Source organism: Scyliorhinus torazame, chromosome 6 (genome assembly GCF_047496885.1).
Source record: "Scyliorhinus torazame isolate Kashiwa2021f chromosome 6, sScyTor2.1, whole genome shotgun sequence".
In the NCBI taxonomy this organism is placed as follows: Eukaryota; Metazoa; Chordata; class Chondrichthyes; order Carcharhiniformes; family Scyliorhinidae; genus Scyliorhinus; species Scyliorhinus torazame.
In genome coordinates, this window is record NC_092712.1 from 251,017,141 (window position 1) to 251,044,526 (window position 27,386).

Sequence of the window (27,386 nt, forward strand, 5' to 3'; positions counted from 1 at the left end):
ATTCACTACGGAGAACATTTATAATTCTGAATTCACCAAATGATCAAGAGATAGTCTTTTCATGGCAGTGAGAACAGCAGTACACGTGCTTTGTCTGGCTTCAGCTCCAACACTGAAAACTAAACTAAAACGCACCCTGCAGCAAACAGCCTAAAACAAAAGTAAAAAGCTGACAGACAGTCCAGCTCCACCCACACTCTGACATCACTGATAAACACACATTTCTTAAAGGTACATTTCTTAAACACCCATTTCTTAAAGGTACTCTCACATGACATGCTCCTTCAGGAGCCCCTCATTTGGAGTCTCCAAATATCTCCTATTCACCTGTAAGATTTTTCCTACCAACCTGTCCAGCTCTGACCGTTCAGTTTTATCCCTGTGGGCTCGAATCAAAATACATTCCCCTCTAATAACCGCTTTCAGTGCCTACCAGACCACCCCAGCCGCAGTCTCTCCCTGGGTCGTCATTTTCTCCTCCAGCCGGTCAACCACCTCCTTAATCGAGGCTATCGCCTGGGTTATGTCTTCTGCACACTCCTTACGATGCCGGGTGAACTTCTCATTGCTCCATCGACCTGTGAGCTGGCGTGGACATGCTTTGTCTTGTTACCATTGTGCTCGATGACCTCTGAGCCTTGCATTCACTCATCTTTTGGTTTCTTCTTTTTCGACTCTTATTTGGACACAATTCCATAAATTGAGGGTCACCTCCTTTTCCTCTCCCTTCGATCAATTTATGTTGAGAAATTTCCTGAAAAATCCGGCTTAGATACCATAAAAAAAAACACTAAGGGCGAGAGCTGCTGAATGTGTGACCGTTTACTCCATGGCCGCCACCGGAAGTCTTGGGTAGGATTTTGATAGAGTGAGTAGAAGAAGACTAGCTGGTGAGTCAGTAATGAGAAGTCATCAATTTAAGCTGGTCATTGAGTGAGTGGAGAGATTTCTGTAACAGAGGACTTTATTAGCATGGAATGCTTGTTACTGAAAGTAGTTGAAACAGAGACTATAATGTTTTCCAAGGAATATTGGATAAATATTTGAAGCAGAGGATGAATCGCAGCTATAGTTAGACAGTAAGGGAGTGAAATTAGTTTGGAATTCCCTTTGCAAAAAATAGGCAAGGCACAATTACCCATTGGCACAATTTATGTGCAGTAAACAACTAATCAAAAATTGGGAGTATCATTTTCGGGGTGGTTCTCCTATGGGACAGCACTTCCAACTCCTCCTCCGGTTCGATACCTGCCAGAACCCAATTCCTTTGGTTTTGACGCAGTATGTTTTGTTGTGTTTGGGTCTAGATAGGGATATACAGGGTTTGTCTATTTTCCTTAAGTAAGTTATTGTTTTCTTAAAACCATTATTATTTATTTACAACTCTATGGCTGCCTTCAGAACTCTGCCAAGGGGTCTGACTTTTCCCCCAGTCTTGTATTTGTTTTATTGTCAAGTGTACCAAAATACAGTGAAAATCATTGTTCTGTGTACAGTCGAGACAGATCATAAAGGAGCATTCCATTGTCCAAGGGAAATTAGACTAGCAGGCCCACTGCTTCAGCACCCAAAGAGGCAGGAATGTGATTAGACTTTATGACAGGGACTCTGTCTAGACATAGACAGAGTGGATAGTCAGAGGCTTTTCCCCAGGGTAGAGGGGTCAATTACTAGGGGGCATAGGTTTAAGGTGAGAGGGGCAAGGTTTAGAGTAGATGTACGAGGCAAGTTTTTTACGCAGAGGGTAGTGGGTGCCTGGAACTCGCTACCGGAGGAGGTGGTGGAAGCAGGGACGATAGTGACATTTAAGGGGCATCTTGACAAATACATGAATAGGATGGGAATAGAGGGATACGGTCCCAGGAAGTGTAGAAGATTGTAGTTTAGTCGGGCAGCATGATCGGCACAGGCTTGGAGGGCTGAAGGGCCTGTTCCTGTGCTGTACATTTCTTTGTTCTTTGTTCTTTGATTCCAAAAATAATAATTTTTATTAGTGTCACAAGTAGGCTTAAATTAAAATTGCAATGAAGTTACTGTGAAAAGCCCCCTGTTTGAGTACACAGAGGGAGAATTCAGAATGTTCAATTCACCTAACAAGCACGTCTTTCAGGACTTGTGGGCGGGAACCGGAGCACCTGGAGGAAACCCACGCAGACACAGGGAGAACGTGCAGACTGTGACCCAAGCCGGGAATTGAACCCAGGTCCTTGGAGCTGTGAAGAAACAGTGCTACTGTGCCGCTCAAGGCTCTCTGGAGATTGGTAGAGATGAGCAGATCTTGACATATAGAGAGGCCAACTCAGGTAAGTCATTGGGAGTAAAACCTAAAGGATAAGAGACCTTGACAAAGGTTCATTCCCTCAACTGGACACCAGAACCATTACTGCCACAACCCAAGACCAACAATAACCTTTCCCCGTGAACGTCTTGGAACAGGCAATAAGCAACAGTCGGTCTTTTCTTAAGTCACTTTCTCACTCACTCCACACACATACAGGTCTTCATTGGCCATGGGCAAAGTGCGATCACAAATTGAACTCCTTACTCTGGAGTGATCCTGTAAGGTGATGACCTTTATGGTTGCTTGTTTGGGATTTTCCAAAGCCGTCAACAGCGCATCATCCCAGACGGGACATCTGGAGAGTGCGCAGACATTTTTTGAAAACATTTTTCTTTTTAAAATAAATTTAGAGTACCCAATTCTTTTTTTCCAATTAAAGGCAATTTAGCGTGGCCAATCTACCAACACTGCACATCTTGGGTTGTGGGGGTGAGACCCATGCAAACACGGGTAGAATGTGCAAACTCCATATGGACAGTGGGCCGGGATCGAACCCGGGTCCTCGGCGCCATGAGGCAGCAGTGCTAACCATTGCTCCCCCGTGCTGCCCTAGAGAGTGCACAGACGTAATTGACTTTTGGCCGCTTCCAAATTTTCCTGCCCTGCCCACAATGATGCTCACCTCTAGTGGAACTGGAAAGTTCCACCATTTGTCTGTACAAAGAAAATCAATTGAAAGAACTTAAAATCTTTTTAGAAGAGATCCCCTTGGAGCATAAGCTTTTTATTCACATCTGGAATGAGTCCAAATGTCTCAACAAAAAAGTTCCAGCTGTTGCATAGATTCTCATCACACTTTCTGTGGAAGTTCCAGTTTGCCCATATGCCTGTGGAATTCCAAAAAATTGTTTTGGGTATCAAATCTATTTTTGAAAAAGTCCCACTTTGTTGATTAATGGCATTGCACAAAAGCAAGCAATTGTCAATTAAACCCATGATTAAAATGTTTCACCTAACTTATCAAAACAGGACACAAGTGCAGATGCAACTAAATTGAAATAGGCCTCAGTAGTGTTCGCACACAGCAGGTTATAATGAGAAGACAAAATTGTAATGTGTATTGATGGACTATTTGTTTTGGTGGCAACAGTGCTATAACGGCAGAGGGCTTATGGAGAAGGAGGTTACAAAGGACAGGGACACAGTCAGGTCGATAATGCTTTAGTTACAGTAGAGACATATCTTTTTTTTCAATAAATTTGGAGTACCCAGTTATCATCTTCTTCCAATTAAGGGGCAATTTAGTGTGGCCAATCCACCTAACCTACATATCTTTGGGTTGTGGGGGTGAAACCCACGCAGACATGGGGAGAATGTGCAAACTCCACACGGACAGTGACCCAGAGCCGGGATTCGAACACGCATCCTCAGCGCCGCAGTCCCAGTGCTATCCACTGTGCCACATGCTGCCCTTACCTTTGCAATCTGAGAAGGTAGTGAAAGAATGATTTTACTGCAAAGAGATTCATGGAAGTGAGTGTATATTGCATTGTTAAGTCAAAGAGAAGACAACAGCTGAATGTGGAACTCGTGCAAATGATGACCTGAAAATTGAATTTGCAATTCTCAGCTGAGCAAGAGGCCATTTTAACTCCCTGTCCTCGAACAATATTGTGAGCAGTGCATCTCCCGCTGGACACAATTTCCAGCAGAAGTGTCAACTTGAGTTAAAGTGCTCCTCTTAAAATGAGGTGGATTCCTGCGTTCACTTGCTGCGTGTAGACTGCTTATAAAGAACTCCAAATGCTTGAATAAAGCTTTCTGGAAGCTGGGATGGGAAGGATTGCTGCATTGTGATTTTCTCTTGCCTCCCTTGCAGTTTTAATTCAAGAATCAAAGGGAAGGAGTTAAAACACTACTTCAATCTGAAAAAGCGTCTGCAAGGCAGGACGAAACAATTTTGGGCAGAGTGGGACAAATGCCTTCAGTGATACCCGAGGACTTGACTTCAGCGGAGGAAGAGGTTTCTTGGCCATATGATGCCACAAAGGGGAAAGTACCTCAATTCCCCCATCACAGTGGTTAGCACTGTTGCTTCACAGTGCCAGGTTCACAGATTTGTTATCCGGCTTGGGTCACTGTCTTTGCGGAGTCTGCACATTCACTCCGTGTCTGCGTGGGTTTCCTCCGGTTTCACGAAGTCCCGAAAGACATGGGGCTGGAATCTCCAATTCTGGGGCTATGTCCACACGCCGGCGTGGAAACGGTGGCAGGAAAACTGGCACAAAACGGCCACAGATTCCCCATTTTGCTCGGGGCTAGCAGGACGGCTGCGTAGAGCACCCGGCTCTAGCTGCCGATACACCCTGGAGAATTGCTGGGTCCATGGTTGCGCATGCGCATGGCGACGGCCTGCAGTGTCCGCGCCGTGCAACATGGCGGAGGACGCTCGCGGACCCGGCCCGCGAAATAGTCCCCCTATTGGGAGGCTCACGCACTCCGGACCACCCCACCCCCCACAGTGCCCCCAGCCCCGAATAATGTCCCCGCTGCACGCGGATTGGCCCTCCCCCGACTGTGGCGGCGCTGGACTGAGTCCGCAGCTGCCACGCCGAGTTCCCGCCGGGTGAGACCACACGTGTCCCACGCCATCGGGAACTTGGCCGGGCCTCAGGCAATGTCCTGAGGCCATCGATACGTGGCACGCCGTGCTGTCCGAATTCGCTGCTTTGTATGGGGTGGAGCATCGCGAAAGCGGCACTTCCCCCGATTCTGTCAGGAATTTGGATTCTCCGGCCGGTCGCCAAACGCGATTTTGCCGTCTGCAACCAGATAATCCAGCCCATGCTGTTAGGCAATGTGGACATTCTGAATTCTCCCTCTGTATATCTGAACAGGCACCGGAATGGAGCAACTAGGGGCTTTTCACAGTAACTTCATTGCAGTGTCAGGGCGGCACGTGGCACAGTGGTTAGCACTGCTGTCTATTGCGCTGAGGACCTAGGTTCGAACTCAGCCCTGGGTCACTGTCTGTGTGGAGTTTGCAAATTCTCCCCATGTCTGCATGGGTTACACCTCCACAACCCAAAGATGTGCTGGTTAGGTGGACTGGCCACGCTAAATTGCCCCTTAATGGAAAAAGAATTGGGTGCTTTAAATGTAAAAAAAACTTCTTTGGGTACTCTAAATTTTAAACAATACTTCTTTGCAGTGTTAATATAAGCCTACTTGTGACAATAAAGATTATTATTATCTTTTAACGGTACCTCACACAATTGCCCAGCACTATCCAATTCCTTCCCCTCCACCTTTCTTATTACAAGCACCCATTTCCTTTCTTCACATCACACACTGATGCCAGTCCCAGTGAAATAGACTGGGCGGAATTCTCTGTCGGCCGATGCCTGAATCACGAACGGGCAGAGAATCATACATCAGCCGAAAATCAAGATTGGCACCAGGCACCCAACGGAACGCCATGCTCCAATGCCTCGATAGCGGTGTGAATGTGGTGTACACCGTGCATCGGCGTGGCCATGCAAAATGTACAGTAGCATGCATTAGCATCCCCTTAATGGGCCCATCCCAGTAGCCTCTGGCCTCTCATGATGCTTCGCCTCTGCCAGGCGGATGTGACAACGGAGTGGTTCACCTGTGGTATTAAAAACCGGGAAACAGGCGCAGTGGCTGCTGCGGGAGAAGGAGGAGGCAGGTAATCTCCCCAAAAGCGCAATGTTGGACTGGCAGTTGTGCCGGTGGCTGAGGGTGGGTTTCCATCTGCCAGGTCTGGGGGCAGTAGCGAGGTGTGACCAGGAGATGGGCCATGGGGTCAGGGAGTTCAGGCATGGGCTGCCATTGCTGCGGCCTGAAAGGCAGCCTTCTGACTGCACACCCCATAGTGGCTCGTAGGTGTAGCAAAATGGCACCGGCTGTATGGGCCCCCCCCCCAACTGTGGGCACTGTGCCCATCCCCTCCCCCCACAACCTAGTGCTACCCTGCTGGTGAGGTATCACATGGCCCCCCAGGCGGGACAGGTGTCACAGAGCGTATCACTGGCATGGGTAGAGCCAGCCACCAGTACTCCTGCCGGCAGGGATAGGTTGTGGGGTCAGCCAAGGGACCGGGGTGCTGTGCGGAGGGCAAAGTGTCAGGGGGAATGGTCGTGGGGGAAACATATGGGTGCAGGGGCTGCACTGCAGGCCAGGGCCGCCAGGCAGCTCGTTGAGCATAGTTGGGCAAGGGAGTACTCCTATGCTAAAACATCTGCCCTTCACCCCCTGCAGATAGTGGAGTTTGTTATCCAACCAGGAATAGTTGGCATCTGCCTGGCTGCCAAGACTTGCTTCACTGCAGGATGCCGACCCAGGGTTGGCAGTATCAGCAGGTCTGATCAATGGGATGGAGAATGGTGATAACCCGCTCCGCAATGATCTTTGGTGCTCTGCATTGTTTGATGAAGTCTGACTCCTGCCCTCGGTAGCACATTCCACCGTCCGTTGGGGTGTTCCCTGCATGTGTGCTGGCCATTCCATCTCACGGTCCAATCAAATACTGGGGTAGAAGGGGGGGGTACTAAGTGCAGAGAAGGGTGTGAGGCTGGGTATCAGGATGGTGTGTGATGGTGGGTCACCTACTTGGTAAGCCCTGTGACATTATGAGAAATGTTAACAGAAGGGTTATTGTTATGTCCGAAGGGAGGGGGCTAGATGCAGAACTACATAAAGCATCAATGCTAAGCCTTCTGGGAGAATGTTGAGGAGGAGGTTAGGAAAAAGATTGTAGCAAAGCTAGTGTGAGTGAGAGCAGATCCTAGTTATTATATTAGTGTAGCGATTAGTGGTCGATGAGTTTATATTGCATGTTTATTGTCAATTGTTTATTATACAGAAGTAAGAGGTCGAATTCAATTAAGTAGTGTAAATAAATCTTTAGCTTTGTTTCATACAAAAGCTAGTTGTGGTCTTTGTGAACATTACTCCAACCATCCTAGGATCTTAACCACAAAGAACATCACATGGTACCAGGTGTCTGTTTCTAAAAGAATAAGCAATTAGTTTAGATAGTATAGCTTTAAGAAAATTCAGAAAAACAGTTGCGCCAGTACACCAATTGAAAAATCTGCACAAACAGAGCACCGTAAAATGGAAGTCTGAAAAAACCCGAACACTTCAGGACGACCGGTAAACTATGTCAAAATTGGAAATTTTTCAAACCACAGTTTGAAGTTTTCTTATCTGTCTCCATGCCAGAAAATGCTTCCGATCAGAGAAACTTTGCACTTCTTAATTTGGCTGGACCACAAGTTCAGCACGGTGGCGCAGTGGTTAGCATTGCTGCCTCACAGCGCCGAGGTCCCAGGTTCGATCCCGGCTCTGGGTCAATGTCCGTGTGGAGTTTGCACATTCTCCCCATGTTTGCGTAGGTTTCTCCCCCACAACCCAAAAATGTGCAGGGTAGGTGGATTGGCCACGCTAAATTGCCCCTTAATTTTAAAAAATGTATTGGGTACTCTAAATTTATTTATTTTTCTTAAATTTGGCTGGACTGCAGGCACTAGAGCTGTTCAACTCATTTGAATTTTCAGAAATATGGCCCAAGCCATTTTGCTGTGTCGCAGCACATAAAACTGTGCACAACAGCTGGCGGCCATTTTGATGTCACGAGTGTGACGATGTGCACACACACAGTAAAAAAACTGCCCGGCAAAGGCAAAAGGCAAACAATGTTCCAAATGTTGTAAATACAATCACTTTGCAGCACAGTGCCGTTTCGAAACAGCCTCAACAGCTAATAAATTTAAAAGATCGTACAATGATTATCGGAAGATTCAGAGTATACAGGGTGATGGAAAAGAAGAAAAAGTCTTACCTGATAATCATGAATCCTCCCAATATGCCCTGAAATATACTTTCATGGTCGATGCGATTACTAGGGTTAATGCACTGGACTGTGACAACAATCCAATATATCAACTCTCCAAAATTATTCAAGAGTGGAATGTACTACTCGACATTAATGGGTTTGAGGTTCCATTTAAATTAGATACAGGTGTGCATGCAAATTTAATAACAGAACAGAATCTCAGACAAGTGCACAGCAAACTACAGGTAAAGAAATCAACTTTGTAGATTGACTTGACTATAATGACAATGCCATCTCCATGAGAAATTCCTGCTGTCTCATTATTCAGAATGGTGACATCAGCATGCCTCTAGACTTCGAAATAGTAGAAATGACAAATCATCACTGCTTGGGGTGGATGCTTGCAGCAAACTCAACTTGGTTCAAAGGATACACGCAACCAATAATTCAAATGTCACGCTTAAAGGTGAAATTGAGCAAATGTTGGGTAAATTTGACCATGTATTCTCTGGAATAGGCACCCTACCATTTACATACAGTATCCAATGAAAAAAGGGTACCAGCTCACATTGAGAGATCGTCTCAAGACTGAGCTTGACCAAATGCAACAGTCAAACATAATTTCCAAGTTGACTATGCGTATGAAAACCTAATGGAGAACTAATAGTATGCATAGATCCAAAAGATCTGAATAATAATATTAAGAGGGAACACTATCCCATACCCAAGACAAGAGATCACATCAGAGATGGCTAATGCACAAAATTAGATGCCTCTAAAGGATTTTGGCAAATAAGGCATGACAGTCAAAGCAGAAAGCTATGTGCCTTCAACACGCCTTTTAGTAGGTATGGTTTCAATAGGTTACCTTTCAGGATCATATCTGCATCAGACATTTTTCATCGTGCGATGAAAACCGTCATCGAAGGGATACCTGGTGTCAGAGTATACGTTGGCGATGTAATCATCTGGTCTAATCATAGATTATCATAGAATTTACAGTGCAGAAGGAGGCCATTCGGCCCATCGAGTCTGCACCGGCTCTTGGAAAGAGCACCCTACCCAAGGTCAACACCTCCGCCCTATCCCCATAACCCCACCCAACACTAAGGGCAATTTTGGACACTAAGGGCAATTTATCATGGCCAATCCACCTAACCCTGGGAGGAAACCGGAGCACCCGGAGGAAACCCATGCACACACGGGGAGGATGTGCAGACTCCGCACAGACGGTGACCCAAGCCGGAATCGAACCTGGGACCCTGGAGCTGTGAAGCAATTGTGCTATCCACAAGGCTACCGTGCTGCCCGCAATACTCCAGAGGAACACTGTGACAGGCTCAATGAAGTGCTCAACAGAGTTCATCACTTTGGATTGAAACTAAATCGTGACAAATGTCAATTTGGGACCCAGAAAATGAAATGTTTAGGCGATATCATATCGCAGGAAGTGGTTCAACCCGATCAAGACAAAATCAATGCCATAGGCGAAATGCCGATACCAACTGACAAAAAAGCAATTCTGAGAATGCTAGGTGTTGTTAACTTTATGTGTAAGTTTATTCCCAACCTATCCATGGGCAGCACGGTAGCACAGCGGGTAGCACTGTTGCTTCACAGCTCCAGAGTCCCAGGTTCCGGCTTGGGTCACTGTCTGTGCAGAGGCTGCACATTCTCCCTGTATCTGCGTGGGTTTCCTCTGGATGCTCCGGCTTCCTCCCACAAGTCCCGAAAGATATGCTGTTAGTTGAATTGGACATTCTGAATTCTCCCTCTGTGTACCCGAACAGGCGCCGGGATGTGGAGACTAGGGGATTTTCACATTAACTTCATTGCAGTATTAATGTAAGCCTACTTGTGTCAATAAAGATTATTATTATTATCGAACAATGGCTCTGCGCAATCTCATCTGAAAGAATCTTGACTTTCTATGGACACCCGAACACGCAGCTGAGTGGCAAGACATGAAAACAGCTCTGGCCACCCTTCTAGTGTTAGTGTTTTATGACTCGACAAGGGAAACAAAAATCTCCACTGATGTCCTACTTCAAAAGGATGACCAATGTCTGTGGAAACCTGTCGCGTATGCATCTCACTCGATGACTCCTACAGAGCAACGGTATGCACAAATAGAAAAAGAATGCCTTTGTCTCTTAACAGGCATAACCACATTTCATGATTATGTTTATGGTTTGCCACACTTTATAGTTGAAACCGATCATGGACCTCTGGTCAACAGCATCAAGAAAGACCTTAACGAGATGTCCCCACGACTTTAGAGAATGATGATGAAGCTACATAGATACAATTTCAAACTAGTCTGCATGCCAGAAAAATAATTAGTTGTTGCTGATATGCGATCAAGAGCTATGAACAATGTTGATACCACAGCTTCAGAAATAGTACACATTGTGGAAGCACAAGCTTCATTTATTGCAGACATGCTACCAGTATCTGACAACAAGCTACATCTAATACAAGAAGAAACAGAGAAGGACTTGACACTCCAAAGGGTAACTCAATATCTGAGGGAAGGATGGCCCAAAGGCTGTTGTACCAGTTTTCATAGCGTCAAAGATGACCTCACTGTGATCAATGGATTCCTACTTAAAGGAGACAGAACAGTTATTCCCTCCTGCCTACGGAAAGATATCTTGGAACAGATACATGAGGGGCACCAAGGAATTGAAAAATGTCGCAGATGAGCAAGACAATCTGTGTACTTGCCTGGAATTAACAAGGGTGAGTACAATCATGTGCAGGAATGCAGCATTTGTCAGATGAATCAATCCGCACAAAATGTAAAGAAAGCTTTGAAGAAAATGAAGTACTCCCTTACCCATGGTTGAAAGTTGGAATGGACCTCTTCTATTTCAAAGGACATGATTATTTAGTCATTACTGACCACTATTCTAACTATCCTGAGGTTATTACACTCACAGATTCAACAACTCGATCAGTAATCAGAGCAGCAAAATCTGTATTTGCTTGACATGGAATTAAACAAAAAGTTAGTTCGGCACGACCTGCCCTTTATGAAACCATGCTTCGTCTGTCCTATGGCACAATTTCCATCCAGATGCCTTGCTATTTATTCCTTGATGATAGATTCCAGCATCTTCCCTACTACCGAAGTTGAGCTACCTGGTCTATAATTAATCAGAATAAGTAGTATATGACAGAATAAGATTACAAAAAAGAAAGCAAAAAGCCAACTACAATAGGCATACAAAACCTTCAGCACCGTTACAAGAAGAAGATTATGTCAGAATACAGAATCTTGATGGTGGATGGTCACATGTTGCGAAGGTATTACGAGAGATAGCACCAAGATCATATTTGGTACAAACTGATCGTGGCACAAGGTTTCGAAGGAATCAAAGAGCATTATTGAAGATAAAGAATTACGTTCCATTCCTAATATTTTTGCTCCGGGTGCGCTATTCCACAACATTGACTTTCCAAATTCTTCATTGTTGACAAGAAATCCAGAAAACATGGAAGACGATTTGAATACGTCAACAAGTACACTTCAACAAGGATCTACCCCAGAATACTGAAGGAGGCTGGAGAGGAAATTGCTGAGGCCTTGACAGAAATCTTTGGATTCTCACTGTCTTCAGGTGATGTCCCGGAGGACTGGAGAATAGCCAATGTTGTTCCTCTGTTTAAGAAGGGTAGCAAGGATAATCCAGGGAACTACAGGCACCCCTTACTTCAGTGGTAGGGAAATTACTGGAGAATTCTTCGAGACAGGATCTACTCCCATTTGGAATCATAGAACATAGAACATAGAACGATTCAGCGCAGTACAGGCCCTTCGGCCCACGATGTTGCACCGACATGGGAAGTCATAAAACAAAAGCCATCTAACCTACGCTATGCCATTATCATCCATATGCTTATCCAATAAACTTTTAAATGCCCTCAATGTTGGCGAGTTCACTACTGTTGCAGGTAGGGCATTCCACGGCCTCACCACTCTTTGCGTAAAGAACCTACCTCTGGCCTCTGTCCTATATCTATTACCCTTCAGTTTAAGGCTATGTCCCCTCGTGCTAGCCATTTCCATCCGCGGGAGAAGGCTTTCACTGTCCACCCTATCTAACCCCCTGATCATTTTGTATGCCTCTATTAAGTCTCCTCTTAACCTTCTTCTCTCTAACGAAAACAACCTCAAGTCCATCAGCCTTTCCTCATAAGATTTTCCCTCCGTACCAGGCAACATCCTGGTAAATCTCCTCTGCACCCGCTCCAAAGCTTTCACGTCCTTCCTATAATGCGGTGACCAGAACTGTACGCAATACTCCAAATGCGGCCGTACCAGAGTTTTGTACAGCTGCAACATGACCTCATGACTCCGGAACTCAATCCTTCTACCAATAAAGGCCAACACTCCATAGGCCTTCGTCACAACCCTATCAACCTGGGTGGCAACTTTCAGGGATCTATGTACATGGACACCTAGATCCCTCTGCTCATCCACACTTCCAAGAACTTTACCATCAGCCAAATATTCCGCATTCCTGTTATTCCTTCCAAAGTGAATCACCTCACACTTCTCGACATTAAACTCCATTTGCCACCTCTCAGCCCAGCTCTGCAGCTTATCTATGTCCCTCTGTAACCTGCTACATCCTTCCGCACTGTCGACAACACCACCGACTTTAGTGTCGTCTGCATATTTACTCACCCACCCTTCTGCGCCCTCCTCGAGGTCATTGATAAAAATGACAAACAGCAACGGCCCCAGAACAGATCCTTGTGGTACGCCACTTGTAACTGAACTCCATTCTGAACATTTCCCATCAACCACCACCCTCTGTCTTCTTTCAGCCAGCCAATTTCTGATCCACATCTCTAAATCACCCTCAATCCCCAGCCTCCGTATTTTCTGCAATAGCCTACCGTGGGGAACCTTATCAAACGCTTTACTGAAATCCATATACACCACATCAACTGCTCTACCCTCGTCTACCTGTTCAGTCACCTTCTCAAAGAACTCGATAAGGTTTGTGAGGCATGACCTACCCTTCACAAAGCCATGCTGACTATCCCTAATCATATTATTCCTATCTAGATGATTATAAATCTTGTCTCTTAAAATCCCCTCCAAGACTTTACCCACAACAGACGTGAGGCTCACTGGTCTATAGTTGCCAGGGTTGTCTCTACTCCCCTTCTGGAACAAAGGGACCACATTTGCTATCCTCCAGTCCTCTGGCACTATTCCTGTAACCAATGGTGACATAAAAATCAAAGCCAAAGGCCCAGCAATCTCTTCCGTGGCTTCCCAGAGAATCCTAGGATAAATCCCATCAGGCCCCGGGGACTTATCTATTTTCAGCCTGTCCAGAATTGCCAACACCTCTTCCCTACGTACCTCAATGCCATCTATTCTAATAGCCTGGATCTCAGCATTCTCCTCCACAACATTATCTTTTTCCTGAGTGAATACTGACGAAAAATATTCATTTAGTATCTCGCCTATCTCTTCAGGCTCCACACACAACTTCCCATCCCTGTCCTTGACTGGTCCTACTCTTTCCCTAGTCATTCGCTTATTCCTGACATACCTATAGAAAGCTTTTGGGTTTTCCTTGATCCTACCTGCCAAATACTTCTCATGTCCCCTCCTTGCTCGTCTTAGCTCTCTCTTTAGATCCTTCCTCGCTACCTTGTAACTATCAAGCGCCCCAACTGAAACTTCACTCCTCATCTTCACATAGGCCTCCTTCTTCCTCTTAACAAGAGATTCCACTTCTTTGGTAAACCACGGTTCCCTCGCTCGACGCGTTCCTCCCTGCCTGACCGGTACGTACTTATCCAGAACACGCAGTAGCTGCTCCTTAAACAAGCTCCACATATCCAGTGTGCCCAACACTTGCAGACTACTTCTCCAACCTATCCCCCCCAAGTGATGTCTAATGGCATCATAATTGCCCTTCCCCCAGCTATAACTCTTGCCCTGCGGGGTATACTTATCCCTTTCCATCACTAACGTAAACGTCACCGAATTGTGGTCACTTTCCCCAAAGTGATCACCTACCTCCAAATCTAACACCTGGCCTGGTTCATTACCCAAAACCAAATCCAATGTGGCCTCTCCTCTTGTGGGCCTGTCAACATATTGGTCAGGAAACCCTCCTGCACACATTGTACAAAAAACGACCCATCTAATGTACTCGAACTATATCTTTTCCAGTCAATATTTGGAAAGTTAAAGTCTCCCATAATAACTACCCTGTTACTTTCGCTCTTATCCAAAATCATCTTCGCCACCCTTTCCTCTACATCCCTAGAACTATTTGGAGGCCTATAGAAAACTCCCAACAGGGTGACCTCTCCTTTCCTGTTTCTAACCTCAGCCCATACTACCTCGGAAGAAGAGTCCCCATCTAGCATCCTCTCCGCCACCGTAATACTGTTCTTGACTAGCAGCGCCACACCTCCCCCTCTTTTGCCTCCTTCTCTGAGCTTACTAAAACACCTAAACCCCGGAACCTGCAACAACCATTCCTGTCCCTGCTCTATCCATGTCTCCGAAATAGCCACAACATCAAAGTCTCAGGTACCAACCCATGCTGCCAGTTCCCCTACCTTATTTCGTATACTCCTGGCATTGAAGTAGACACACTTCAAACCACCTACCTGAACCCTGGCCCCCTCCTGCGACGTCAAATCTGTGCTCCTGACCTCTATACTCTCAATCTCTCATACCCTAAAACTACAATCCAGGTTCCCATGCCCCTGCTGCATTAGTTTAAACCCCCCCCCCCCAAAGAGCACTAGCAAATCTCCCCCCAAGGATATTTGTGCCACTTCTGGTAAGCAAGGTAAGCAAATGGACGTATTAGTGAGAGGCAGCATGGTTGTGTGAAGGGGAGGTCGTGTCTCACTAACTTGATAGAGTTTTTCGAGGAGGTCACAAAGATGATTGATGCAGGTAGGGCAGTGGATGTTGTCTATATGGACTTCAGTAAGGCCTTTGACAAGGTCCCTCATGGTAGACTAGTACAAAAGGTGAAGTCACACGGGATCAGGGATGAGCTGGCAAGGTGGATACAGAACTGGCTAGGTCATAGAAGGCAGAGAGTAGCAATGGAAGGATGCTTTTCGAATTGGAGGGCTGTGACCAGTGGTGTTCCACAAGGATCAGTGCTGGGACCTTTGCTGTTTGTAGTATATATAAATGATTTGGAGGAAAATGTAACTGGTCTGATTAGTAAGTTTGCAGACGACACAAAGGTTGGTGGAATTGCGGATAGCGATGAGGACTGTCAGAGGATACAGCAGGATTTAGATTGTTTGGAGACTTGGGCGGAGAGGGTGCAGAAGAGATTTACCAGAATGTTGCCTGTTATGGAGGGCATTAGCTATGAGGAGCGGTTGAATAAACTCGGTTTGTTCTCACTGGAACGAAGGAGGTTGAGGGGCGACCTGATAGAGGTCTACAAAATTATGAGGGGCATAGACAGAGTGGATGGTCAGAGGCTTTTCCCCAGGGTAGAGGGGTCAATTACTAGGGGGCACAGGTTTAAGGTGAGAGGGGCAAGGTTAAGAGTAGATGTACGAGGCAAGTTTTTTACACAGAGGGTAGTGGGTGCCTGGAACTCGCTACTGGAGGAGGTGGTGGAAGCAGGGACGATAGTGACATTTAAGGGGCATCTTGACAAATACATGAATGGGATGGGAATAGAGGGATACTGACCCAGGAAGTGTAGAAGATTGTAGCTTAGTCGTGCAGCATGGTCGGCACGGGCTTGGAGGGCCGAAGGGCCTGTTCCTGTGCTGTACATTTCTTTGTTCTTTGTTCTTTGTACACTAAGAAGATTGACGAGAACAAGAAAATAGCCGAATAGACTGAATTTATAATGACATGTTAATAACTACATCTAAACACTGCTGTGATATGACATTTAACTTTTGCTATTGAATGTAAAAAATAATGATGCATTGTCGTTTGTGTTATATTCAATGTTAGAAACAGAATTTATAAAAATGTTTTCAAAGAAAGGAGGATGTGACATTATGAGAAATGTACAGAACTGTAAGGATTAATGTTATGTCCGACCCAACCACTAGAGGGAGCTAGATGCAGAACTATATAAAGCATCGATGTTAAGCCTTCTGGGAGTGTGTTGAAGAGAAGGTTAGGAGAATGACTGTAGGAAAGCTAGCGTGAGTGAGAGCAGATCATAGTTATTGTATTAGTGTAGAGATTAGTGGTAGATGAGTGATGATTGTATGTTTGTCAATTGTTTATGATATAGAAGTAAGAGGTCGAATTCAATTGAGTAGTGGAAATAAATCCTTAGCTTTGTTTAATACAAAAGCTAGGTGTGGTCTTTGTGAACACTACGCCAACCATCCTAGGATCTGAACCACAAAGAACACCACAGGCCCTCCCATTAGAATTTGGAATGAGCTGAGGAGGCACTTTAAACTAAGTCACATGTTGGTGTTGGCCCCGCTCTGTGGGAATCATAGATTTGTGCCAGGGGGGGGTGGATGGGATGTATAGAAAGGGGTAGGAGGAAGGGATGGTGCGGGTTATTGGGTAATTTGGCGGGTTTGGAGGAGTTGCTGGAGAGGTTTAAGCTACCAAGGGGTTTGAGTTTAAGTATTGGCAGGTGAGGGATTTTGCACGGAAGGAACTGCCCTCATTTCCACAGGTGCCTGAGTACATGCTGCCGGAAACGTTGTTGTTTCCAGACGTGTAGGGGGTGGAAGGATTGGGGATATATGTATGTGTGGTTGGGGGAGAAAGGATTAAGTGGGAGGAGGAGCTGTGGATGGAGATAGGGTGGGGAATTGGAGTGAATCGCAGAATCACACAGAATCACAGAAAATTACTGTGCAGAAAAGGCCCTTTGGCCCATCAAGTCAGCACCGCCGCATGAAAGGCACTTGATCTGCCAATCCTAATCCCATTTGCCAGCATTTCGCCCATAGCCTTGAATGTTATGACGGGCCAAGTGTTCATCCCTGTACTTTTTGAAGGATATGAGGCATCCCGCCTCTCCCACCCTCCCAGGCAGCGCATTCCAGACCGTCACCACCCTCTGGGTAAAAATGTTTTTCCTCAAATCCCCCCGAGCATCCTGCCCCTCACCTTGAACATGTGTCCCCTCATGACTGACCCTTCAACTAAGGGAAACAGTGGCTTCCCATCCACCCTCTCCTGCCCCTCATAAATTTGTACACCTCAATCTTCTCTGCTGCAGCGAAAACAATCGAAAACTACCCAACTTCTCTTCATAATTAAAATGTTCCATCCTGATGAAACGCCTCTGCACCTTCTCCAGTGTAATCACATCCTTCCTATAATGTGGCGACCAGAATTGCACACAGTACTCCAGCTGTGGCCTCACCAAAGTTCTATACAACCCCATCATAACCTCCCTGCTTTTGTAATCAATGCCACGATTGATAAAGGCAAATGTACCATATGCCTTTTTCATCACCCTATTAACCTGCTCTTCTGCTTTCAGAGATATATTTGCAAACACGCCAAGGTCTCTTTGTTCCTCAGGACTTCCCAGTGTGGTGCCACTCATTGAATATTTCCTTGTCAAATTGCTCCTTCCAAAGTGTAACACCTCAGACTTTTCTACCCATTTGACCATCCTGTCTATATCTTCCTGTAACCCAAGACTCTCAGCCTCACTATTAACCATCCGTCCTATCTTTTTGTCATCCACAAACTTATTGATCCTACCCCCCACATAGTCATCTAAGTCATTTATATAAATGACAAATAATAGGAGACCCAGCACAGATCCCTGTGGTACACACTGGACACTGGCTTCCAGTCACTAAAACAGCCGTCTGTCATCAGCCTCTGTCTCCTATAGCTCAGCCAGCTTTGAATCCACCTAATCAAGTTCCCCTGTATCCCCTGTGCATTTGTCTTCTTTATAAGTCTCCCATGTGGGACCTTGTCAAACGCTTTGCTGAAATCCATGTAAACTACATCAACTGCACTACCTTCATCTACATACTAAGTCGCGTGCTCAAAAAATTCAATTAATTCTGTTAGGCATGACCTCCCTTGACAAAGACATGCTGAATATTCCTGATCAAACATTGCATCGCCAAGTGGAGATAGATTCTCTCCTTAAGAATTTTCTCCATTAGTTTCCTCACCACTGACATGAGACTCACTGGCCTGTAGTTCCCTGGCATCTCTCCTATGGCCAGAGAAGAATTAAAAATTTGGATCTCCTCCCTTGCCTCCCACAGCATCCTGGGACATAATTCATCCGGACCTGGAGATTTCTCCACTTTCAAGCCTGCCAACACCTCAAATACCTTGTCCTCCCCTGTGACAACTTGCTCAATAACCTCACAGTTTCTCTCCCCGAGTTCCATACCTGCCCCCTCATTCTCTTCAGAAGGATAGAGTGGATGGTAAGGGAGGTGGTTATTTAAGCTCTGTTATTTAAGGATGACATCCAGCAGTACTGAAGGATGACATCGGTGCTATGGAGGATAAGGTTGAATCCATTTGGGTGGAAATCAGGAATAGGAAGGCAAAAAAGTCACTGATAGGAGTAGTCTATAGGCCACCAAATATTAACATTACGGTGGGGGGGGGTGGGGAGGGGCAATAGACAAAGAAATAACTGATGCATGTAGAAATGGTACAGCAGTTATCATGGGAGATTTTAATTTACATGTCGATTGGTTTAACCAGGTTGGTCAAGGCAGCCGTGAGGAGGAGTTTATAGAATGTATCCGCGACAGTTTCCTAGAACAGTATGTAATGGAACCTATGAGGGAACAAGCGGTCCTAGATCTGGTCCTGTGTAATGAGACAGGATTGATTCACGATCTCATAGTTAGGAATCCTCTCAGAAGGAGTGATCAAGATATGGCGGAATTTAAAATACAAATGGAGGGTGAGAAGGAAACACTAGTGTTTTGTGCTTAAACAAAGGAGATTACAATGGGATGAGAGAAGAGCTGGCTAAGGTAGACTGGGAGCAAAGACTTTATGATGAAACAGTTGAGGAACAGTGGAGAACCTTCCAAGCGATTTTTCACAGTGCTCAGTAAACGTTTATACCAACAAAAAGGTAGGACGGTAGAAAGAGGGAAAATCGACCGTGATTATCTAAGGAAATAAGGGAGAGTATCAAATTGAAGGAAAAAGCATACAAAGTGGATAAATTAGTGGGAGACTAGAGGATTGGGAAATCTTTAGGAGGCAACTGAAAGCTACTAAAAGAGCTTTAACGAAGAGTAAGATAGGTTATGAGAGTAAACTTGCTCAGAATATAAAAACAGACAGTAAAGTTTCTGCAAAACATAAAACATAAAAGAGTGGCTAAGGTAAATATTGATCCTTTAGAGGATGAGAAGGGAGATTTAATAATGGGAGATGAGGAAATGGCTGAGGAACTGAACAGGATTTTTGGGTCGGTCTTCACAGTGGAAGACACAAATAACATGCCAGTGACTGATGGAAATGAGGCTATGACAGGTGAGGACCTTGAGACAATTGTTATCACTAAGAAGGTAGTGATGGGCAAGCTAATGGGGCTAAAGGTAGACAAGTCTCCTGGCCCTGATGGAATGCATCCCAGAGTGCTAAAAGAGATGGCTAGGGAAATTGCAAATGCACTAGTGATAATTTACGAAAATTCACTAGACTGTGGGGTGGTCCCGGCGGATTGGAAATTAGTAAATGTGACACCACTGTTTAAAAATGGGAGTAGGCAGAAAGCAAGTAATTCTAGGCAAGTTAGCTTAACTTCAGTAGTAGTACAGATGCTGGAATCTATCATCAAGAAAGAAATAGCGAGGCATCCGGATGGAAATTGTCCCATTGGACAGACGCAGCATGGGTTCATAAAGGGCAGGTTGTGTCTAACTAATTTAGTGGAATTTTTTGAGGACATTACTAGTACGGTAGACAACGGGGAGCCAATGGATGTGGTACATCTGGATTTCCAAAAAGCTTTTGACAAGGTGCCACACAAAAGGTTGCTGCATAAGATAATGATCATCATAGAATTTACAGCGCAGAAGGAGGCCATTCGGCCCATCGAGTCCGCACCGGCTCTTGGAAAGAGCACCCTACCCAAGGTCAACACCTCCACCCTATCCCCATAACCCAGCAACCCCACCCAACACTAAGGGCAATTTTGGACACTAAGGGCAATTTAGCATGGCCAATCCACCTAACCTGCACATCTTTGGACTGTGGGAGGAAACCGGAGCACCCGGAGGAAACCCACGCACACACAGGGAGGATGTGCAGACTCCGCACAGACAGTGACCCAAGCCGGAATCGAACTTGGGACCCTAGAGCTGTGAAGCAATTGTGCTATCCACAATGCTACCATGCTGCATGGCATTAAGGGTAAAGTAGTAGCATGGAAAGAGGATTGGTTAATTAATAGAAAGCAAAGAGTGGGGATTAATGAGTGTTTCTCTGGTTGGCAATCAGTAACTAGTCATGTCCCTCAGGGATCAGTGTTGGGCCCACAATTATTCACAATTTACACAGATGATTTGGAGTTGGGGACCAAGTGCAATGTGTCCAAGTTTGCAGACGACACTAAGATGAGTGGTAAAGCAAAAAGTGCAGAGGATACTGGAAGTCTGCAGAGGGATTTGGATAGTTTAAGTGAATGGGCTCGGGATGGCCGATGGAATACAATGTTGACAAATGTGAGGTTATCCATTTTGGTAGGAATAACAGCAAAAGGGATTATTATTTAAATGGTAAATCATGAAAACATGCTGCTGTGCATGGGTGTCCTAGTACATGAGTCGCAAAAGTTGGTTTACAGGTGCAACAGGTGATTAAGAAGGCAAATGGAGTTTTGGCCTTCATTGCTAGAAGGATGGAGTTTAAGTCTAGGGAGGTTATGCTGCAATTGTATAAGGTGTTGGTGAGGCCACATCTGAAGTCTTGTGTTCAGTTTTGGTCTCCTTACCTGAGAAAGGATGTACTGGCGCTGGAGGGTGTGCAGAGGAGATTCATTAGGTTAATCCCAGAGTTCAGGGGGTAGGATTACGAGGAGAGGTTGAGTAGACTGGGACTGTACTCGTTGGAATTTAGAAGGATGCGGGGGGATCTTATAAAATCATATAAAATTATGGGGGGGATATATAGGATAGATGCGGGCAGGTTGTTTCCACTGGCGGGTGAAAGCAGAACTTGGGAGCATAGCCTCAAAATAAGGGGAAGTAGATTTAGGACTGAGCTTAGGAGGTACTTCTTCACCCAAAGGGTTGTGAATCTATGGAATTCCTTGCCCAGTGAAGCAGTTGAGGCTCCTTCATTAAATGTTTTCAAGGTAAGATAGATAGTTTTTTGAAGAATGAAGGAATAAGGGATTATGGTGTTCAGGCGGGAAAGTGGAGCTGAGTCCACAAAAGATCAGCTATGACCTCATTGAATAGTGGAGCAGGCTCGAAGAGCCAGATAGGCTACTCCTGCTCCTAGTTCTTATGTTCTTATAAGATGTGAAATATTCATTTAACATCCTACCAATGTCCTCTGGCTCCACCCACAGATTGACCCATTGGTCCTTCATGTGCCCTACTTTTTCTCTAGTTATCCTCTTCCCAGTGAAGTAATGAACCGGGTCAACTCAACCGCCTCTTGCGCAAGGATGAGCCTTATACAGTTCAAGGGGGTGCATAGGACCCATATGCCTTGGGCCCGGATGAGTGGGTTCTTCCCGTGAGTAATGGATTTGTGCAAGAGGTGTGGGAGGGGCCTGGTGAATCATGCTCACGTGTTTTGGGGTTCTGCAAAATTGGGCAGCTTCTGTGAGGCGCTGTTCGAGAGTTGTCAAGGTTTAGAACATAGAACATACAGTCCAGAAGGAGGCCGTTCGGCCCATCGAGTTTGCACCGACCCACTTAAGCCCTCAATTCCACCCTATCTCCCTAACCCAATAACCCCTCCTAACCTTTTTGGACACTAAAGGCAATTTAGCATGGCCAATCCACCTAACTTGCACGTCTTTGGACTGTGGGAGGAAACTGAAGCACCCGGAGGAAACTCACGCAGACACGGGGAGAACGTGCAGACTCCACACAGACAGTGACCCAGCAGGGAATCGAACTTGGGATCCTGGGGCTGTGAAGCCACAGTGCTAACCACTATGCTAGTGTGCTGCCCTCATTGTTTGGATGAAGCTGACCCCAGACACTATGGTGGCAATTTTTGGAGTGTCGGAGGTGCCGGGTGTGCAGGAGGGGAAGGGAGCCGATGTCATGGTCTTCGCTTCTCTTCTGTTTCCTTCTTTTTATTAGGCCACGAGCCCATAGGCTTGCAACATCAGCGCGCGGAGCGTGCACCCACAGAGAATCTAGCACTGTTTTGGAGCAAAGAAGTCCGTAAAATTGGTCAGGATGAGGGGAATTGACAAGGGAGAAAAGGAGAAGGCAGGTCATGCGCCATTTTCTGCTTTTGCACTCTTTGCTCCCCAAAGAGGGGTGAGGGCACCATTTCTGGAAGCACTGCAAGACCAGGTTGATGCTTGGAGCGGAAGAAGCAAGCCCCTGAAACATCTCCGAGTCCCAAAAATCAATTTTCTATTTGGGTCCCAGATAGGGAACATATCAGATATTAAACTGATAAGAACAGATACTACCTGGGCTGGTTTAGCACAGCGGGCTTAACAGCTGGCTTGTAATGCAGAATAATGCCAACAGCGCGGGTTCAATTCCCGTACCGGCCTCCCCGAACAGGCGCAGGAATGTGGCGACTAGGGGCTTTTCACAGTAACTTCATTGAAGCCTACTTGTGACAATAAGCTATTATTATTACATTTGATCTGAGCCAAAAGGCCAAGAAGTTGGTCTTCGCATCTCTGATTGCCCAACAATGGATTCTCTTAAATTGGTGGTCGGCAGCGCCACTTGGGGGGGTCCAATAGGAGTTTCCTGATGTATGATACGGAACAGCAGAACTTACTTTCTTTTCCTTATGCGCATAATGAAATTTTTCAAATGCCAAAAATTTAACAAGTGTCTAAATCTGAGGGCCCGGACAGATTCTGTTCCACCCACCTCCCCCCCCCCCCCCCCCCCCCGCCTTTCTCTCCTCCCCCACCCTCCCCTTCCCCAACCCCCAATTGACCGAGGCCAGTCTTCAAACCAGTGAACAGAGGCAGGACCTTCATTTAATGCCTCATTGGAACAATAGAACCATCCTTCAATACTGCACTGAATTGTCAGTCTAGAGTATGTGTTAAAGTTGGGGCTCAAATCCACAAATCTTCTGTTTTAGAGACAAAAGAGGTACCACTGTCACAACTGAAATATACTAAACTATTGTTGAGAACTTTCCTCAGGTTGGGTGATTCCCAAGAGATCTTTTGGAATAATCAATTTCATACTTCATAAGATGTGCAAATTTTCTCTACTATATAGCACCTCTATCCATTGTAAAAGATCTGTTGAAATGAATGGTTGAAACCACAGTTAATATAAAATTTTGACATTTATTCAAAAAAACAAACTATAGAAAACCTGATCATTTCAAGAAGTCCTGTTCACTGGGACAATGTTGATAAGTGGAAAATCATGGGACCCTGTGCCTAAAATTTCAACACAAGCTCCTGACAGGTTAACTTCTGGCAAGGTAAGGGAAGGGAATACATTTGGAAAAACTATCCCTGTATAGTTTTTTTTAATCCATCTCACCTAGCATTGGGCAATCTCAACATTTTTCTGATCTACTTCACAAGACATTTGCCAACGAAAACATATAAAACCAAAGATCCACTTACTAAATTTAGGAATGTGAGATACTTCCACTGACCAGCGTATAGGAACATTCCAGTAAGCGGGTGCTCGGACTGAGTACTAAGAAGTAAATAAATAAGAAAAAGATACCACAAAAAAGTGGTAATGTGATACACTCCAGACACTGTTGCTGAAACCATACTTGTTCCTTTGGCTGAAGTGATAGCATGAGCATGACACTAATCTTATAATCTCACTGGATCCTACCATTTCCCATCAGGAGCGGGTGAGCCAAGCATGACATTGAAACAAATGAAATACCTTTTATTACTCTCAAAGGGAGATCATTATCTCCTCTCCAAAGTCTCTGCTTTTCCCATTTCTCCAAACAACTGTGAAATGATTCTCAGGACAGTTAAGTACTGACAGCCCTCAAATAGGGACATGATTCACGATCATAAATAGACAGGTCAAAACCATTTTAGTTCAGTGCTTGTGCAATGTAAATCAGGAGACGGGACACAAAGGACTCGTTGTTTGCTAATATTCATGCAGTGCCACTTCTTGTAACGTTTCCAAATACAAAGTAAAGCTTTACTGACATTATAGCCTGCGCTGTGGAAGTTGAATAACAATTTACTTAACAGTTGGTATTTAGCACAAAATGAAACTGCACAGTGTTTTCATTGTAGAAAACTATTTTGTCCATTTAATTAATCCCTCATGGACCTTGTGACTCACTGTTCTGATTGCAGTTTCATACGTGTTAAACATAACACTGAACAATCAAGGCCATCTGTCTGCCTATCTGTGGGGTGAATTACAATTTAGTGTTTGCTCGTGGGAGGGGAATGGGACCCCGTGCCTAAATTCTCAACATAGGTTCAGGCCAAGCAATTTTATAGCAGGGGAATTAATTTCCCTATGCAGTTTTTTTTATTATCCATCTCATCAAAGTTAAGCAAGATCCCATATTTTGTATTGGGAATTGAGGTAAGTGTGTCCAATTTTCCTTGTCATTAAAGAACTTAGAAAGGGTTGAGGTATGCAATCCCCATGCTCAAGTATAAAATATGTCCTTCCTTTGATAAAATTCCCACTGCAGGAGTGCTAACTACTAAAATGTACCCTTGAAATTGTGTTTAGCTATCCAGCTAGCTGTCAGACATCCATTAATTCATCCATCCATTATATATATCTATACATAAATTTGTCTAACTATCCATTCATCAATTTATCTGTACTGTTATGAAGATGTGTTACATAGAATATAAATTTATACTGTCATTGGCTGGACATATAAAAATTGAACTTTCCGAAAAGAACACATTTGCTGAGCAAGGGACGCTTGCCTACAGCTGCTACTTCATTGCATTCGCAAAGGACAAAAGAATTTTGGTTGCGGGGGGGGCACGGTGAATCTGGCGAGAAGCAAAACGTCAGAAACCCGCTGGTGTCGAATCACATTGCAATTCTCCCAACGGTGGGTCGGTCGTCCTGCTGTCAAGTGGCAGAAACTCCATTTGCATTCATTTGCACCTCACACATGCTCATTAAAACAGCTGCTGCCAACAATGGGTGGGAGACGTGCTGGCACCGAGGCTGGGAGCCCCAGGCTAGCTGAGTGGGGCTAGTCAACGGTAGCCGAGGTGGAGGGTGTGCATATAGTTAGATTAGAGCAGAGGTTAGGTGATAGGATGGTGTTGCTAGGGGAGGGAGGGGGGAGTCGTTCTGCTGATGGGGATGGAAACTGGGCATGGCAACAGTGAGGAGGTCATGGGTGGAGCCGTCCAGGAGGCGGGCCAGATGAAGCGCGACACTTGGCTGGGGGGCTGGCCAAGGAAAGGGGATGGCTGATTGGCGAAGTGCCCCCCAACCAGGCTGATCACCTGGAATGTTAGTGGGTTAAACGGGCCAGTGAAGAGGGCGCGTGTGTTTGCGCATCTGCGGGTTCTGAAGGCGGACATAGTCTTGCTGCAGGAGACGCACCTGAAAGTGGCAGACCAGGTTAGGTTAAAGAAGGGCTGGGTCAGTCAGGTCTTTCATTCGGGGCTTGATTCTAAGACGAGGGGGTTTGCGATCCTGATTAATAAAAGGGTACAATTTGAGGCGGAGGGCACAGTCGTAGATGGCATGTTTGTTATGGTGAGGGATAAGCTCGAAGGGGTGAGAGTAGTCCCGTGTATGCTCCTAATTGGGACAATGTGGATTTTATTAGGAGGATGCTGGGGAAGATCCCCGTCTTGGACTCGCATAAGTTGATCATGGGCGGGGTCTTTAATTCGGTCCTGGACCCGAGCCTGGACCGGTCATGCTCAAGAACGGGCAGGATGCCAGCGATGGCAAAGGAACTGAGAGGGTTCATGGAGCAAATGGGGGAGCAGATCCGTGGAGATTTAGCCAGCCGACGGCGAGGGAGTTCTCGTGCTACTCCCACGTCCACAAGGTGTATTCCCGAATTGACTACTTTGTTGTGAGTAGGGACCTGCTGGCCTGAATGGTGGGGGCAGAATATTCGGCAATTGCCATATCGGACCATGCTCCACACTGGGTAGACCTGCAGTTTTGTAAGGTCAGCTTTCAGTGCCCACCATGGAGGCTGGAAGTTGGATTACTCGCGGACGAGGTGGTGTGTGAGAGGCTGAGGAAATGCATGCAGAATTACCTGCAGGTGAACGATACTGGAGAAGTCTCGGCAGCGGTGCTCTGGGAGGCAGTGAAGGCAGCGGTGAGAGGGGAGCTGATTTACATCCGGGCGTACAGGGACAGGACAGATGGGGCAAATACTGACCGACTGATTAAGTAAATTCTACGGACGGACAGGAGTTACGCGGAATACCCGAGGCCAGAGTTACTCAGGAAACGACAGAGGCTGCAGGCCGAGTTCGGGGTGCTGACTACAGGCAAGACTGTAGAGCAGCTTAGAAAGGTAAAAGGCACGATTTATTAGCATGGGGAGAAGGCCAGTAGAATGCTTGCGCAACAACTGAGGAAGAGGGAAGCGGCTATGGAAATAGGGAGGGTAGTGGATGGGGAAGGTAATCTAGTGGGTGACCCGGCAGGGCTGAACAAGGTCTTTAGGGACTTTTATAGGAAGCTGTACACTTCGGAACCACCCGGGGGACCGGGGGGGGATGAGGTGATTCCTGGACGGACTGACCTTCCCAAGAGTGGGGAGGGGGTTGGTGGGCGGACTGGGGGCCCTGGTTTGGATTTGGATGAATTTGGATTTGTTTATTGTCACGTGTACCGAGGTACAGTGAAAAGTATTTTTCTGCGAGCAGCTCAACAGATCATTAAGTACATGGGAAGTAAAGGGAAGAAAAGAAAATACATAATAGGACAACATAACATATACAATGTAACTACATAAGCACTGGCATCGGATGAAGCATTCAGGGTGTAGTGTTAATGAGGTCAGTCCATAAGAGGGTTATTTAGGAGTCTGGTAACAGCGGGGACGAAGTTGTTTTTGAATCTGTTCGTGCTTGTTTTCAGACTTCTGTATCTCCTGCCCGATGGAAG

The 27,386-nt window shown here is 45.7% G+C and overlaps 1 protein-coding gene and 1 non-coding gene across 3 annotated transcripts in view; both read right to left on the reverse strand.

Annotated features, from left to right (window-relative positions):
* The window catches only part of LOC140425372 (androgen-dependent TFPI-regulating protein-like), a 257,276-nt gene extending 233,211 nt beyond the window's left edge, over positions 1-24,065 (reverse strand). For both annotated transcript variants that reach the window (XM_072509570.1, XM_072509569.1), the window contains exon 1: positions 23,906-24,065. In XM_072509570.1, coding sequence (XP_072365671.1) covers positions 23,906-24,061 — 156 coding nt within the window. In that variant the 5' untranslated portion in view covers positions 24,062-24,065. The remainder of the gene's footprint in view (positions 1-23,905) is intronic.
* LOC140425952 (U2 spliceosomal RNA) lies at positions 22,607-22,800 on the reverse strand. Its single transcript, XR_011948099.1, has one exon. It is a non-coding gene; the product is annotated as a U2 spliceosomal RNA (small nuclear RNA).
* Positions 24,066-27,386: the final 3,321 nt, after the last annotated feature.